Below are 15,826 nucleotides of genomic sequence, written 5' to 3' on the forward strand. Positions count from 1 at the left end.
GCTTAGAACTCGCGGCACCAGCCCTGGTGGGGATTTTGGCACGAGGAGGTTTTTGCACCAGCAATTCTTTTCTTTGGCGCTTCTGGAGCAGAAGGCCGCTTTCCCGCTTTTTCTGCGAGCCAGGGATTGTAAAAAAAAAGACGACATTGTCGCTCGCCTGGTGAATTCGAGCGGTCTGACTTGCCGTCCCGCCTTCGTCTGTGATTTTCTGTGCAGGTCTCTCTACGGGCAGAGAAAAAAAGTTCGAGGTGGATAGACAGAAAGCCGAGACCCCACTATATGTGCGCACTGTAGCCAATCAAGCGACATTTGCGGTGAATAGTGCCTCCGGCGCCGGGCGGTGGGACATGGCAAAATCAATAGGCAGTCTCCAGCCCATCCTCATTGACGCGCAGCGCTACAGCCTAGCGGGTCAATGGGACTTCTCGCGGCGTGAGCTCGTTGCTTTCCAAGCAAGCTACACCTAACCTCCATTCACTCATCACTATAACCTCCTCCCCACCGCAACAACCTAGAACAGAAACACCAGAAATAGTGGCAACATGTACGTATCATCCGTCCACAGCTGATCTTAAGGAACGGGTGTCTAACATCGTGGGATAGGGAGGTTCTGTTGGGAATTACGGGCAAGGACTTCACCATCATTGCCGCTTCTAAGGCAGCGATGCGTGGCGCAACGATCCTCAAAGCCGACGACGACAAGACAAGAGCACTGAACAAGCACACCCTGATGGCATTTTCAGGAGAGGCTGGAGATACAGGTACGAGGAGTTGAAACTCTTTCCGCGGAGTCTCCAGAAGCTGTCATATGATGGACAAGCAAAAGCCGAATGCTGACAAGCTTTGCAGTGCAATTCGCCGAGTACATCCAAAGAAATGCTCAGCTCTATTCGATGCGAAACGAGACCGACTTGTCGCCCTCAGGACTGGCACACTTTGTTCGCGGAGAGCTAGCTACGAGCTTGCGATCGCGCCACCCTTACAACGTTAACCTGCTGATGGGAGGAGTTAATCCCATTACGGGAAACCTCACTTGTACTGGCTGGATTATTTGGCGTCCCTAGCTGAGGTTCCTTATGCCGCTCATGGTTATGCACAGTATGTATTTCGTTAAAAGCAAATCCATTCTCAATTTTTTTGTTGAGTAGCATCCGTTATTTGCTAACGTTGATCTCTGCGAAGATACACTGCCTGTCTAATCCTGGACAGCATCACCACCCCTGACATTACTCTTACTCTTGGTCAGGGCATCAAAGCTTCTAACGATGTGCACGATGAGCTGAGCGGACGGTTACAACATTGATTTCAAAGAGGCATGGTGGTCAAGGAATCCAAGACAGACGGAATTGTAGACATAGTATTGGATGATGACAAAGTTGTGAAGAGCGCTTAGAGGCGGGGAACGAAAGGCGGAAACTGTACTAATATTATGATAACCGGCTTTTGAGGCTGATAAATAAGACGATGTCTTCTTGACATCACGTACGTGGCTTTGCGATGCTAATGTGCTACTACCAATATGCTCTGCAGAACAGATGAACTGCGGATGATGTGTGTATTACTTGCCTGGATCTAGTGGACTACACTGCGTTGTCACAAGTACTGAGGGTTACAAAGAAGATTAATTATTGCCTTTCGCGTGTACGGCTGCATACCCGGCAACGCCACGGGTCAATTACCTACTAGGTACGGAGTAGGCGGAGTGAGATCGGTGTCAGTTCAGTGACGGAGTGGTTTAGAATAATATAAACAAGGTTGCAGTTAGGCAACAGGCTGAGCTGCAAGAACATGGACGACAAAAAGCCGACCGTCTTTGGGTAGTTATCCTGTCGAGTTGATTAGGTGCTTAGCCCGTGGCTCGTCCCACCGTCATTGAGGTGTCAAGGTAGACGGGCAACTGGGTTACGCCACACACAAGGATTCTGATGACACCAGCAGCGTGGCGAGGACACAGTTGTCAACATTGGGCCTAGAAATTGCCAAAGCCTGGAAGTCAATGGTCGGAAACTTCTCGGTTGAGGAGAACTATCAAGGTCAATCTAATATGGTGCTACGCGCAATGTCCTAAACTGATGACAGATATTGCACCAAATCTGCTTGTTTCAGATCATCTTGGGTGTTCTATTCGTTGCAAGGCTGAGGCATTCTGAACGTCAGCTGCGTACACGCAAACCTTCTTACCTACCTACCTACCTAGGTAGGTAGGTGTGTAACTGGGCGAAACGCCTGTTTGAGCGACAGTTAATATGTCGGCAAGAAGAGAGTATTAGAATCGAAGGACATGAATCGAGGATGTGGAATCAGCATAAGAATACGGTCTGGTGGCAGACTGTGCCTCTTCACGTGAGCTAGGCTTGATATGCATCCCATCTCTCATCCATCAGATGCTTGAGGGTTTGTAATGACGTTAATACCACCGGCGTTCGTGCAACAATAGCATGGTGACGTGGAAATAAGTACCTTTGAGGTACACAGTCTGAGTCATGTCCTATGCTTTTTCTAGGCGGACTGGCCGTCCCATACATGTGGGGTACCCAGATAGCTAAGGCGGCCGGCTGGTCGGGGTTGCCTTGCGCATGGTTTTGCGTCCGTCAGATACCAGGTGCCATGTCGGCGCCTAACGTGGAGACGAGGGTTGGCCGTATCTTTGACGGCGGTCTCTCTAGTAATCTATCAAAGAGGCTTACAAGAAGAGTGACGAGGAACAGTTGAGTTTCTGGGCCTTGGCTTCGACTGTTATAAAGGAAGGTTGCTAAAGCAAAGGCCGGTACCGAGTAGAACTCGCGACGAACAAGCCTCCAGGTACCTAGGTACTTCAGTACGCGACCATCGCAGCACTTGGGGTGTCTCGTTGGCTAGCGCCTGGGCCTGGGGCTGCCGTAATGCTCTGTCAGTGGCTTGCCACCAGCTGATCTGGAGCCCCGAGGTGCGCAGGTGCGTTTTGTAAGTGGTCCAGTCGGCAGAGTAAAAAAAAATTTGACTCTCCTCGATTGGGCACTAGCCTCTTTGTGGTGGCCACCCCGCGAAACCAATTTTTCCCGTTCCCTTTTTCGCCTCCAACATCTCGCTCGTCCCTTTTCCTTTCCTCCCCACAAACTCAGACCTCTTTACCACAAAACCCTTCATCTCCCCTCCTCTCATCCTCTCTCATCATCCAAGGTCATTGTCGAGACCGTCTGTCTTTCCTTTGAAGATTCCTGTTTGCTTCTTCGAGGGAACGTGCAAGCACTCGCTGTTTTTCTTTATAATATATCTGGGGAAGAAACTTAGGAGCACAGGCCCTTCCTTTCTTCTGTCAAATCGTTCATAGTGCGACTCGGCAGATACGCAGTTCTGATTTCACTCTTTCGTCTTTTTGCGAGGGTGATTCTCCCTACCACCTATCGATTCCTTGTCTTGTTTTTCGCATCTTTGTCAGATACGAAGAGCACCTCTACGAAGTCCACGCTACAAGTCGAAGAAACCGATACAACACAACACGTCGCTCTTCACTTCCAACATGGCGTTGAACAACTCAACATGGGCGGCTTGAGCCTTGGCGATGGCCAACAGCCTCAGCGCTCGTACATCCCACCGCATATGCGAAAACCGTCCCTCTGCACCCCCCCGCTGCTGCTCCCATGAACGGCGGTGCTCCCAACGGCGGTGCTCCCAACGGCGCACCCAATGGCCTCAGCAATAGCTCTTGGCTGGGTAAGTCTTGTCCCTTACTCTCTTTTTGTATGTTTTCAATCGCACAATGGCTAACGTTGAATCAATAGTAACAACAGTAACTATGCTGGTCGCCAGCAGAACAACTGGAACAATGGACCCGACGGCGTTGCCCCCCCTACTTTCCAGAGTAACCGTCGCGGCGGTTGGGGGGGGCCGCGGAGGTGGTTACTCCAGTGGTGGCCACGATGGTCACTCTGGCGGTGGTGGCTACGCTGCCCGAGGCTCTGGCGATGGCCAGTGGCGCGATGGAAAGCACGTTCCCGGACCGGCTAACCCCCGTCTGGAGCGCGAACTCTTTGGTACAGCCGACGACCCTTCCAAGCAGCATACTGGTATCAACTTTGAGAAGTACGACGATATCCCCGTGGAGGCATCTGGCCACGATGTCCCCGAGGCCGTGCTTCAGTTCACCACTCCTCCTCTGGACGAACATCTCTGCCGCAACATTGAGCTGGCTCACTACAAGGTTCCCACCCCTGTCCAGAAATACTCTATCCCTATTGTCATGGGTGGACGTGATCTCATGGCTTGTGCTCAGACTGGTTCTGGCAAGACTGGTGGTTTTCTTTTCCCCATACTTTCCCAGGCATTCATTAATGGCCCTTCGCCCGTGCCAGCCAATGCTGCTGGCCAGTTTGGCCGTCAGCGCAAGGCCTACCCTACCTCATTGATCCTTGCTCCCACCCGTGAGCTGGTTTCTCAAATCTATGACGAAGCCCGCAAATTTGCATACCGATCCTGGGTCCGCCCCTGCGTTGTCTACGGCGGAGCCGATATCGGCTCGCAGCTCCGCCAGATCGAGCCGAGGTTGTGACCTCCTGGTTTGCCACTCCTGGTCGTCTGGTCGACCTTATTGAGCGAGGGCCGCATCTCCCTCTGCAACATTAAGTATCTTGTTCTGGATGAGGCTGATCGCATGCTTGACATGGGTTTCGAGCCTCAGATCCGTCGCATTGTTGAGGGTGAGGACATGCCTCCTGTGGCTGATCGTCAACTCTGATGTTCTCAGCCACCTTCCCTCGCGACATCCAGATGCTTGCCAGAGATTTCCTCAAGGACTACGTTTTCTTGTCCGTCGGTCGTGTTGGTTCCACATCCGAGAACATCACTCAGAAGGTCGAATTTGTTGAGGACATTGACAAGCGATCCGTCCTCCTCGACATCCTCCACACCCACGCCGGTGGCCTGACCCTTATCTTCGTCGAGACCAGCGCATGGCCGACTCGCTCTCCGACTTCCTTATCAACCAGAGCTTCCCGGCAACCCTCTATCCACGGTGACCGTACCCAGCGCGAGCGTGAGCGCGCCCTCGAGTTCTTCCGCAATGGTCGATGCCCCATTCTGGTAGCCACTGCCGTTGCCGCTCGCGGTCTGATATTCCCAATGTCACTCATGTTATCAACTACGACCTGCCCACCGATGTTGATGACTATGTCCACAGAATCGGTCGTACCGGTCGTGCTGGAAACACTGGTATTGCCACTGCTTTCTTCAACCGCGGCAACCGTGGTATCGTCCGTGAGCTTATGGAGCTTCTCAAGGAAGCCAACCAGGAGGTTCCCCCCTTTTTGGAGGCCATTGCTCGTGAGTCATCCTTTGGCGGCGGCGGCCGAGGTGGTCGATCTCGTGGGGGTGGTGGTGGCCGTGGCTCCGCTAATCGTGATTTCCGCAAGTTTGGCGGAAGTGGCGGCGGCTTTGGCGGCAACAGCGGTGGTGGTTTTGGTGGTCCCCAGCAGAGCTCTGGTTACGGCGGCGGCTTCGCCGCTCCTCAAGCGGCTATGGAGGTGGCGGCGGTTACAGCGGCGGCGGCGGTAGCTACGGAAACCCTGGCGGCCCTGGTGCTCAGTCCTGGTGGTAGACTTGGTCTGCTACCCACTGATCTTCTCGACCACGGTCGAGCTTGACCACCGTACGGTGGTTGCACTAAATTCTGTGCATTTTACAAACACTGCATTTTTTGTTGCTGATGCATACATTTATTTCTACCTGTTGTTTTCCTCACTTTACATGTTACTTTTTCGATGATTTTTTTATTGGACGGCACGGCGGCATCATGACCTGCGAAGACGGATGAGTGCCTACTAGGTTCACCGGCTTTATGGCAGTATACGGTCACGCGGCATTCACGAAGCATCTGATAGATTGCATTTGTTTTGATTTCGACACCCTCCTCGCTTGATACCCCTTAGACTGAGAGATGGGGGAACTGAAGGCACTGGCGGAAACGTGGTGATATATAATGGATCTGGAAAAGAGAAAAGCAGGTCCGGTCATGAGCATCACGATTCTGTATGTTTCTTTCGCCTAGAGAGGGCGTTGTTTTCCCCCTCCAAGGGGCATATTTTTCGCTTTCATGATAGAGGGTCATGGTATCGCCGTACAGATATAGACAAAAGTGGATTTACTCGGTTCTCTGGTCGGAATTGCTCATTTTGGTCTCTTGATGGAGAGATCTCTGAAAGAAAAGAGATGAGAGCAAGGAACATAGATGTGGAGGAAAGAAAGGTCACTCGGGCCAGTTTTCCTCTGTTTTATATTCGGAGGGCATGGACGAGGCCGCACTCGACGCATAGGTTATGGATTTTGGTTGGGCACGGCACGCATCAAAAGGCTCTCGTTCTTATCGACAGCCCTTTTGCACAGAGGAAATGGAACACCGACTTGGGGTTTGGAGGATGCCCAGGTCACATTGTCCCGGTTGCTTTGTGCCTCATGAATAGATAGGACAACCAGAGCGGACTGAGGAGTCCAAAATAAAAAAAGGACAGACGCTTTTTTGCAACATTCAATTCTTTGGTGCCTTTACATTGTGACTATTAAATTCAGGTTGAAGTGATACGTTGGATTTCCAACAGCCAGTATTTTATTGGGAAGACGGTCTGAGGACACAAAGTGGCAACGGGAGGATGGTACGTGCTCCGCATGTGTCATAAGTGTAATTCGTAATCTATCGTAACAACTATTATGAAGAGGCTATGGGCTTGTAAGAATACCAAGGCAGAAACAGAGTCATCAAACAGAGTCATCATGGCGAGCGGCCCTTTTCGACATCAGTCGGCTCAACAACCGGCAGTGGCTCATCCACAACAATAGCAGGCGCATTTACCCCCGGCTCAGAAGCATTGCCCTCCACGCGGCTCTCTTCCCTTTCCGTCCCATCGCCTCTCTTTGACCTCTTCAAACCGCCGACGAGCCTCGCCCACACGCGCCCCAAAGCACGATACACTATGACAAAAGGGTTGCCAACGACGCCGGCAACCAGGCCAAACCACTCGTCCGGGAACAGGCGCACCAAGACGGCCCAGGGGAGACACATGCTTGCCACAACGACCGAGATGGCCCACTGCTGGCTGTTCAACCCGCCGGGGCTGATGGCGAAGGGGCTGCCGCCGACGAATATGATGGCTACTTGCAGGCCGACCATGAGAATGTTAATCAGGATGAAGAAGTAGTTGCGGTGGATGCCCTCAAAGATGTTGAACTTGTTGTCGAGGCGGCGGCTGTTGAATTCGTTGAATATCTGCATCCAGACAAAGGTGTTGAAGATGAGGGTGTCGAGCTGCAGGCGGACCTGGGCGTCGTCGAGGTCGTAGTTGAGGATGCTGCCGCCGGCAAAGTACAGGGTGAATGTGGCGGCGAGTTGGAATATAGACTGGCCGATGATCATTTTCCACATCTAAAAGCGGTTGTCAGCTCTAGTGGAGGTTGCGGGGGAGTAAAGAAGGGGGGGCTGCACGTTTGTGGTGATGAGAGGTGCCTTTTTGCCCTGGGGCGGACGGTCGAGGATCTTGTCGGTTGGGGGATCCGTGGCCAGCGCCAGGGCGGCAAAGGTGTCCATGATGAGATTGACCCAGAGGAGCTGGACGGCTTTGAGAACAGACTTCATGTCTGGGTCGTAGACGGCCGTGGTGAAGGCGAGGACAACGGCGGTGATGTTGACCGTGATTTGGAACTGTGGGAGTGTCAGCATTCTGCGAGATGGCCGTGACAGGAGGGGAGGTGGCTGTTACCTGGAGGAACTTCTGGACGGCGTCGTTGACGGCTCTTCCCCATTTCAGGGCTGTTACAATGGACGTGAAGTTGTCGTCCATGAGGACAATGGCGGACGCCTCCTTGGCGACTTCTGTGCCCGAGATGCCCATTGAGAAGCCGACGTCGGCTGCCTTTAGGGCTGGTGCGTCGTTGGTTCCATCGCCCGTCACTGCAACCGTCTCGCCGAGCTCCTTGAGCTTGGTGACTAGAACCCGCTTGTCTTCTGGAGATGACCGGGCGAGCACCTGTAGCTCGGGAAGCACGGCCTTCATGTCCGCGTTGTTGAGCTTTCGAAAGACGGGACCTTCCATGACGACGCCGCCTTGGGTGTAGATCCCACACTCGGCGGCAATGGCTCTCGCCGTGACGATGTTGTCGCCTGTCACCATGCGGACTACGACGCCTGCGTGCTGGGCTTTGCGCACAGCCTCGGGCACGCCTGGACGGACGGGATCCTGGATGCCTACCACGCCGAGGAACACGAGGTCGCAAAGGAGGGAAGCGAATCTTGCATGGCCGTCTGCTATTTCGGCGTGCGCCGGGGGCCACGATTCGTAGTCTTTGTAGACGAGACCGATGGTTCGGAGGGAGTTGCTTGCGTACCGCTCAATGGTGGAGAGAAGTTGGCGTCTCTTGGCGGCTGTGAGGTCGTCTTCCGTGAGGGATTGCGCATCGGCAATGGCAGAGCAGTATCCGAGGAGGATCTCCGAGGCACCCTTTACCAGGAGGCGGTATCCGGAGCCGTCTTGGAGACGCACCACGGAGCCCATGCACTTCTTGCCCGAATCAAAGGGGAACATGTGCACAACCGTCTCGTTGGCACGTGTCTCGGCCAGAGACTGCAGGCCAAGATGATCCCTCGCGAGCTGGAGGAGAGCGGTTTCCGTCTTGGACCCGATGAAGCCGGGCTGGCCGTCTTCTTCGCCTTCAAAGGCGGTCGAGTTGACGGCAACGGATTGCGTAAGCAGGGACTTGGTGTCAGGAGGAAGCTGGGATGCCCATTGGGAAACAGCCTCCGTCTCTGACTTGGAGAAGCTGGTTGTGCCGAAAGTACCGGCCACGACGGTCATTTTGTTGGTCGTCTAGAAGCAGAATTAGTTGAATATATCGGTGGTTAGGTCCTGAGTAGGGGGCGTTATCTACGTACCAAAGTACCCGTCTTGTCAGAACAAATCGTCGTGGCATTGCCCATGGTCTCGCAGGCACGTAGCATTCGCACCAGGTTATTCTCCTTGAGGAGTCTCGTCGTTGCAAATGCAAGTGCGAGCGTGACGGCCAGGGGCAAGCCCTCGGGAACAGCCACCACTATGATGGTGATGGCCACGATGAGAATGTCCATGAATGCAGAGGCCTTCACGGCAGAGGAGCGATCGTCGTAGGGAAGGTTGATGAGGAAGCGGACGAGCAAAATGAAGAAGAGGAGGGCGGCGGCGGCGCTGCCGAGCTTGGCGATGGCCAAGGCGAGGCCTTCGAGTTTCTTTTGTAGGGGGGTGTCCTCAACCTCGGTGCGGACGGACATCATGATCTTGCCAAAGGACGAGTTTACACCGACCGAGGTGCAAACAAACGTGCCCATGCCTGGGGAACTGTCAGGATCCTGGTATGCGTGAGCTTGGTTGGAGAAAACTTACCTTCAAGGACTTTTGCGCCGGAGACGATGAAAGGATCCAACTTTCTAGGGTTGAGGCCGGCTTCCAAGGCCCTCATGACGTGGTCGCCGCCCGTCTTCTTGAGCGCATCAGACTCACCAGTCGCAGAAGACTCGTCACACTTGACGTCGTGGCCGTCGATGAAGATTCCATCGACCGGAACCAAGTCACCAGGTTCCAGGTGCAGCACGTCGCCGACCAGGATGTCGTGGACGTTGATCATGAATGATTTCCCCGAGCGTATGACTTTGATCTCGCGGTCCTCCTTCTTGGCATTCAGCTTCACAAACGCCTTTTCCTTCTGCCAATCATTGAGAGAGGTAACGGCCGTGACGACGATGACGGCAACGCAGATGGCGACGCCTTCCACCCAATCTACTGGTGGCGGCGCACCAGGCTGCTTGTGCACACCAAATGTTTCGTATAAGCCCAGGGCGAGGGAGATGACGGCCGCCACGGTCAGCAAGATGAGGACCTTGTCGTTGTACGCATTCCACATCAGCTTCCACAGGGGAGCCGGCTTCTTTGCAGGGAGGACATTGCGCTTGTACACGCGGATGCGGTCGGTGAAGGCCTCAGATGAATGGTGAGGGTTCGGCGCAGACTTGTCCTCGCAGATGCTGCTCAGAGCTGACGCGCGGACGGCTTCGTCAAAAGAGATGGCCCTCGGGACAGATGTCTCGTCGGCATTGAGGCCGCTGGCTGTGTCTGTCTGCAAGCCCTTTGCGATGCCGCGCAGACCGCCGAGGGCTTGGAAGGCGGCCAGGGACTTGGGATCCAAGAGCTTGTTCAGCTGGCCTGGAGAAAAGGCAAACGGGTTATTTTCCACGCAGAAGTGCTCCTCGGTGCCGGGATCTGGCCGCAGGGCCGCGGAGAGCTCATCACTGATGCTGGCCGTCCGGCTGGTGGCCACGGTCGGGGTGAGGAGGGGATTCGACGAGGCAGAGGTGACTGTATCGGCAGAGCTGAGGGCGCGAGTCCGCGGGCCGACCTGAAGCAAGGACGAGGAGGACTTTTCACTCGCCATGACGTAGTTTCCGAAGATGAATACGGCAGCATGTGACGCTTCAAGGACGCAATGTGATGGATGCTGACGCTGCACGGCTGCGTCTGCCAGCACATATAAAACGGGGACGAGCAAGGGCAGTTCATGAGATGTCAGTGTCAAACCGGCCGCGAGTTTCAGGGAGGGCTTGCTTCACGTATTTAGAGGCTGAAGCTCTGCGGCCTCGGCAGGAAGCGAGGCCAGAGTATAATAGACGATGGGCGCGCGAGCAAAGTGTACGTGTGTCGTCGGCGGAGATGGGGGAGGCTGCGCCTCGCTCGCCTCCTCTCCCTGCTCGTCCATGGATGGGCCAAGATATTGTGTGCTCGCACGCCTGTCGCTGCCAGTGTTGAACTCTCCCTCGTCACACTTTGTCCACTTTCGATGGCAAAGGGGCGCAGCATTGGTCAGAGTTTTTTGGTCCGTCTCTGTGTGGTTTGGCGATCGACGGCCAAGACTTTGGCGTCGGCTTAGACGTCGAATCGCGGTTGCCCGATTGGGAAGGTTTGCGCTGCATCAATCGCATCAATCTTCCCACCGCCACGGATTAAGCTTGTTTGGTGGCGTTTGCGTATACGGAAGTGCTTGTTTGCTCTCGGCTCACGTAGCGCCGCCACTGATGCAGAGTGGCTTTGATCGTCGTTTTCTTGGCCAAACCAATGGCCTTGACGGGGTTTGTTGGTTGATTTTTTCGGCAAGCCGGTGAGGTTCCATTGTTAGCTCTTCACCCTCAGCTCTCCATAAAAGCATAAATTTTGTTGGTGCGTGGTTTAGTTGTCGGTTTCTTTGTTTGAAATACTTGAGCCTCGAAGCACCCTCTTGCAGACATAGCCTCAATGGGCGGCCCCGACATCATGAGCTGTATTGCTTAGGTTCGTGATACAGAAGATGGTGCAAGTTTCGCGAGAGATGCAAAGGTGACTAAAACTTACTATAGTATCCCGCCGAACATCAAAACCCAACGCTTGGTACATGTTGTGGTGCTGTGTCCATTGTCACCACACGCGAAACAAGCAAAGTGTTCTTGCCATGGAGACAATTATATCGTGGCTGTCATGGTTTCCAGCTTCATGCCAAGCATGATTCACACACGCTCACATTCATGAATACGAAGCCACCAGAGAATATCCCGGAGTCGGCAGTTGCATCTCGCCAAATATCAGGTAATTACCGCCCGAGTTGAAACCAAAACTCGGCATCTATTGCTTCTTGGCGATAAAAAATAAAGCCACGTTAAAAATGAGCCTGATTTTGACTTCCGTATAAAGGGTTTGATACTAAGTGTGAGTTGATATTACCAAAACAAGGGACACAAGGGACCTGTGTAAGTTGGTGTCGCAAGGACATCCGCATGTCGCACATGGGGCTTGTAAACTCTTGTGAGGCGGTGCAAGCGGGGTTGATAATTATGTTCAGAAGGAAGAAGCGTGTAATCAAGTCTCCGGCATGACATGATGGTATGTATTGTGACAAGTAACCTATATAAAACTGCCGAGCATGGCGCAATACAACTGTGATTTTGACAACCACGAGCCGCAAATGGTTAGCGATGAGGAAGTGTATCCGGGGTTGGATCTCAGCAAAACTATTTTATATGCTGAGGACGTTGAAATTCTAATGGTGATGCGCCGAGATGGTTCACGGAATAAGTTGGAGTGGACGATGCTTGCACCTCGGGCCGCCAAGCCAGATAGAATCGAGACCATGCCTTGTCAACGGATCAATCCATTCAACTAACGGGGCTGTGTAAGTGCACATGAAGCCGCAAATTTACAGGGAATCAGACTGTTGATGAGGCCGAATAAGCTCAATTTACTCTCCCATCATGATGATACTCGGTGCGTATCATGCAGTTTGGCGATTGGCTTGCCGCCAACACCCGATCAACCCACCATGGTAAGAAATGGAAGGAAGTACAAACCTCCTCTCTAGGTGGCGGCGGCTGTGCAGCAAGACGCGGAGCAATTTATCAGGAAAATCATCTGGAGCGGGTCATCCTTGAACGCTGAGAAGGATCAGTGCCTGAGCCAGATATCGTGACACTATGAATTCGCTTGCGGCTGAATGGAGGTATAATGCACAAAACCGAGATTGGAGCTCATCAGCTTGGACGTGCTCTGCAAGGCGAACGTGGTGAAAGCAAAGCATTGGATAGCCATGATTCGACTAGGATTGACACTCTTCTCCGGGATGATGTGTCTCTTGTGGCTTTGGTGCCCTGGCCAACATGTTCGCCTCGACATTTTCCAAACCAGTTTTCCTAAAAGAATCTGTGCCCTCTATGGGAGCTCCCAGTTCTTATCTTGACGCCGTGTCGTGAGCTGGTCGTCCGGGAGGCCTCTTTTCTCCACAATGTGCAATTTACGTAGGAGGAGCCTGCAGTCCCAACTCTCCACTTAAGCTTAAATAAACGCCTTCTCCTCTTGGAGCATGGAGAGGTGGAGAAGACGACGCATCTAGCCAGGAGCGGGTGGGTGTTTTCGTCCTTGTTGCGGTGAGAGGAGCCGTCTGCCAAGAGTGGCGCAGCAGCTCTCCCCCGTCAGAGCTCTTTAGAGTGCAGTCTGTGACGAGTTTCAGACCTGTTCGAGGCTCTCGTATGGCTGAACTGTGGCTGCTGCCAATTGCCGGTGTGTGTGTGTGTGTGCCGCAGATTGAAGTCGGACGACATCAAGTGTCAACCACGTGGTGTTGTTTCTCGCAACTATGGCGAGCCCCCACTTCCCCCACTTCCCCGCGCAACTAAGCGAGCCAAGTCTGGGGATAATCCTTGACAGTTCGCTCAGTAAGTGGTCAATCTGTGTCCGGTTTCTACTAAAGTGGTGCCAAACTACTTTTCTTACAAAAGAGAGAAGGGAAGGGAGAAAAAGAAGATGTAACCGCCGGTTCGTTTTCGATGGCGTTTTTTCGGCTGCGAACCTTGCCCCCTTCTCCTGACATGAGTGCCTGCTTTCCCCGAATCGCAACTGTAGGAAGTCTTGAACTGGGTATATGTAAAGCTTGCAAAGCCCGCGAACTCTGTGAATAATGCTACGTGAAGCGCTCCGCCAAGGGTGCAACTTGAGGAGCATCTGTGATGATTCTGTAAGTTCTGAAACGTTTTGCATTATTCGTGACAAGTGCTTAGGCATCATGAGTTCCGATCTCCACACTTCAGAAACCAACGATCCTCAAATTGTGAGGAACTGGGGGATTCATCTGATTGCAATCATCGCGTCAATGTCCGCCATCGCTAGTAAGTCTTAGTATCACAAAAAGAACGCGCTCTAACTGAACAGCAAATATACCCCCTAATATTTCGTTGACAGTAAGCAGTGTGGATACAAGAGCTGAAAAAGACTTGCTGCAGTTTCAGATAGCCTTGTATTATGAGGGGGAAATCTGATGGGCACTCTTTGTGCGATGAAAGGGTATCATGGCAACTTTGTGGGTTGACGGCCTGAAGGATATAGCAGGGTTTGGCACTTGTTTGCGGGGCGAATCCAATCATTCATTGGGTTTGATGAATTCACGCATTAGTTATCATTTCCAATTCAATATCAACATGCAGTAAAGTGCGACGAGAAAATGTTTCATAGTTTTAGAGCCGGACATGGTGTAATTTGAGTTTGCTATTTTATGGGACATTAATCCCCGGAACCAGACATATTCTACCAGATGTAACCTGAATATGTACCAAACATCCCTTTTCTCACGCCCATCTTGAAATTTGCTTGTGAAAAACTATTGGAAGGGAAGTGTCGCCCTCTTCTGAGCAAATATTGTTGCCCCTTGACCGAACCTTTACAAAGAGACCAAGTCTAACATTGACCCTTGGCCCTCCGTACCCTAACCTGCCAATCTGAATTCGAACCCCAACTTGCTAGCCCAAATGTGAAAACTTGAGGCGGCTTTGTGATGATAGCTGACGGATGGCAACTACAAACAAGACTTGAAGGTCAAGGCACCACCATGGCTAGAAATGCGCCCCAGTTGTCCACTTCCCTTTAGTTTCCTCAATCTTCCTCAAGGTGCCTTCGACCAAAGCACACAGGCTTTCCACATCTTCTCCTTCACGATGATAAGCCCGGGCTGCTTCCATACCAACCCGCCGATATTCGGCGGCAAAGACATCCCACAATTCTCGTCCCTGATCGAAGGTGCTTCCCGGCTGAGGAAAGTAAGGATCGTTACGCCAAAACGCCCGAGCAATTGACTCTAGACCAGAGTCATTCGTCTCAATGGGCCTGGAGCAGTCAAAGTCCAGCATCCAGACGGCATGGTCCTCGAGGGGCATGTTCGGGTCTTCCTCCCCGCGTCTGTGGGCACCCAGCACGAATTCGACATCATTGCCATCTGTCCTGACTTGCCAGTTTAGCGTTGCCAGTGCCTCTGCCATGGCCTTGGCGTACTGCTTGCAAGGGAGCTGGAGCTCCTCGGCCTGGTCGGCGTGAAGAGGGTAATTGCGGAGGCTGAAGAACTGTGGCCTGGGGTGATGCTGCTCTTTGCGAGCACGTGCTTGCCTTCGTCGGCCAAGATAGAGGCGAACCAGGCAATGTTGGCTCTTTCCGTCTGGCGCCTCTATTGATCTTCGAAACACCTCGCGGTGCGACACGGGGCTGTATTTGTCGACGAGGAGCAACTGCGCTCGCGTCGATACTGGGTTGATTTTCTCGGCAATCATGGCCCTGCATTCTTTGAATCCAGCGGGCAGGAGTGGCAGGATCTGCTGCCATCTTTTGTCGTCCGTCTCCATGAGACCGAAGCATTGTGGAATCGAGGTCAACTGTAGACTGCTTTCCGCGGGGAATACTTGCGACTGAACCAGAGTCTCCTTCTTTATGTCCCTGCCGGGACTCGCGTCTTCGCGTTTGATAATCATGTCGATGTCGACGTCCGCATTGTTGTGGGCATTGTGCTTCAATGTACCCCATACCGAACCGCAGTTGCCAAACCCGATTCGTCGTAAAGGACCAAAAGCGGTCAGGGATATGTCAGATTCCATGACCGGGTAAAAGCGATGTAATGTGTGATGATCAATTATATTGAACAATCGAGGGTGTGCTTCGTGAACAATAGGACAGTCAGTTGTGTTGAAAACGAAGATGCAAACGAGGTTGCAAACAGAAGACGACTGGTGCTGGTCTGGTCTATTTTATACTTGGCGTGGATGGTGGGGGCCGAATTCATCAAGCTTCGACATAAACTTTTAGCCGCAAGTTCGTCCAAACCCACATGCCCAGATATTACACGCTAATATAGCAGGAGACTTTGACAATGGTTTGGCGGAGTACTGCTTGACTTTGCTCGTGGTAGACACTGATTCAGTGTCTATTGTCTAGCCTCTGTTGACTGAGTTGGCCCCACCTGTGAGCGTTTGCACCGCCAAAGCTAGGATGCTGAATTGCTA

General features: G+C 52.8%; 5 protein-coding genes across 5 annotated transcripts; 3 read left to right on the top strand and 2 right to left on the bottom strand.

The window, feature by feature from the left end:
- Positions 1-446: 446 nt before the first annotated feature.
- Positions 447-1,064, top strand: PRE1_1 (Proteasome subunit beta type-4; the record flags this gene model as incomplete). Its single annotated transcript, XM_066119890.1, has 3 exons — positions 447-544; positions 604-761; positions 850-1,064. Coding segments are annotated over exons 1-3 (375 nt in total). The 5' UTR covers positions 447-542.
- A 2,556-nt stretch (positions 1,065-3,620) lies between these two features.
- Positions 3,621-4,528, top strand: ded1_1 (ATP-dependent RNA helicase ded1; the record flags this gene model as incomplete). The annotated part of the gene is made up of 2 exons (XM_066119891.1): positions 3,621-3,693; positions 3,762-4,528. The coding sequence occupies 2 exons, from the start codon at positions 3,621-3,623 to the stop codon at positions 4,526-4,528; spliced, it is 840 nt and encodes a 279-aa protein (XP_065975009.1).
- Positions 4,529-4,630: 102 nt separating this feature from the next.
- ded1_2 (ATP-dependent RNA helicase ded1) lies at positions 4,631-5,618 on the top strand (the record flags this gene model as incomplete). Its single annotated transcript, XM_066119892.1, has 3 exons — positions 4,631-4,676; positions 4,724-5,099; positions 5,156-5,618. 3 exons carry the CDS (start codon positions 4,631-4,633, stop codon positions 5,616-5,618), a joined length of 885 nt encoding a protein of 294 aa, XP_065975010.1.
- A 1,015-nt stretch (positions 5,619-6,633) lies between these two features.
- On the bottom strand, positions 6,634-10,422 carry J3458_011597 (uncharacterized protein; the record flags this gene model as incomplete). The annotated part of the gene is made up of 5 exons (XM_007814099.2): positions 6,634-7,390; positions 7,451-7,666; positions 7,725-8,828; positions 8,894-9,324; positions 9,378-10,422. 5 exons carry the CDS (start codon positions 10,420-10,422, stop codon positions 6,740-6,742), a joined length of 3,447 nt encoding a protein of 1,148 aa, XP_007812290.2. The 3' UTR covers positions 6,634-6,739.
- Positions 10,423-14,328: 3,906 nt separating this feature from the next.
- On the bottom strand, positions 14,329-15,421 carry J3458_011598 (uncharacterized protein; the record flags this gene model as incomplete). Its single annotated transcript, XM_066119893.1, has 1 exon — positions 14,329-15,421. The coding sequence occupies one exon, from the start codon at positions 15,419-15,421 to the stop codon at positions 14,393-14,395; it is 1,029 nt and encodes a 342-aa protein (XP_065975011.1). The 3' UTR covers positions 14,329-14,392.
- Between the last annotated feature and the right edge of the window lie 405 nt (positions 15,422-15,826).

Source organism: Metarhizium acridum, assembly GCF_019434415.1.
Source record: "Metarhizium acridum strain ARSEF 324 chromosome Unknown scaffold_234, whole genome shotgun sequence".
Taxonomy (NCBI): Eukaryota; Fungi; Ascomycota; class Sordariomycetes; order Hypocreales; family Clavicipitaceae; genus Metarhizium; species Metarhizium acridum.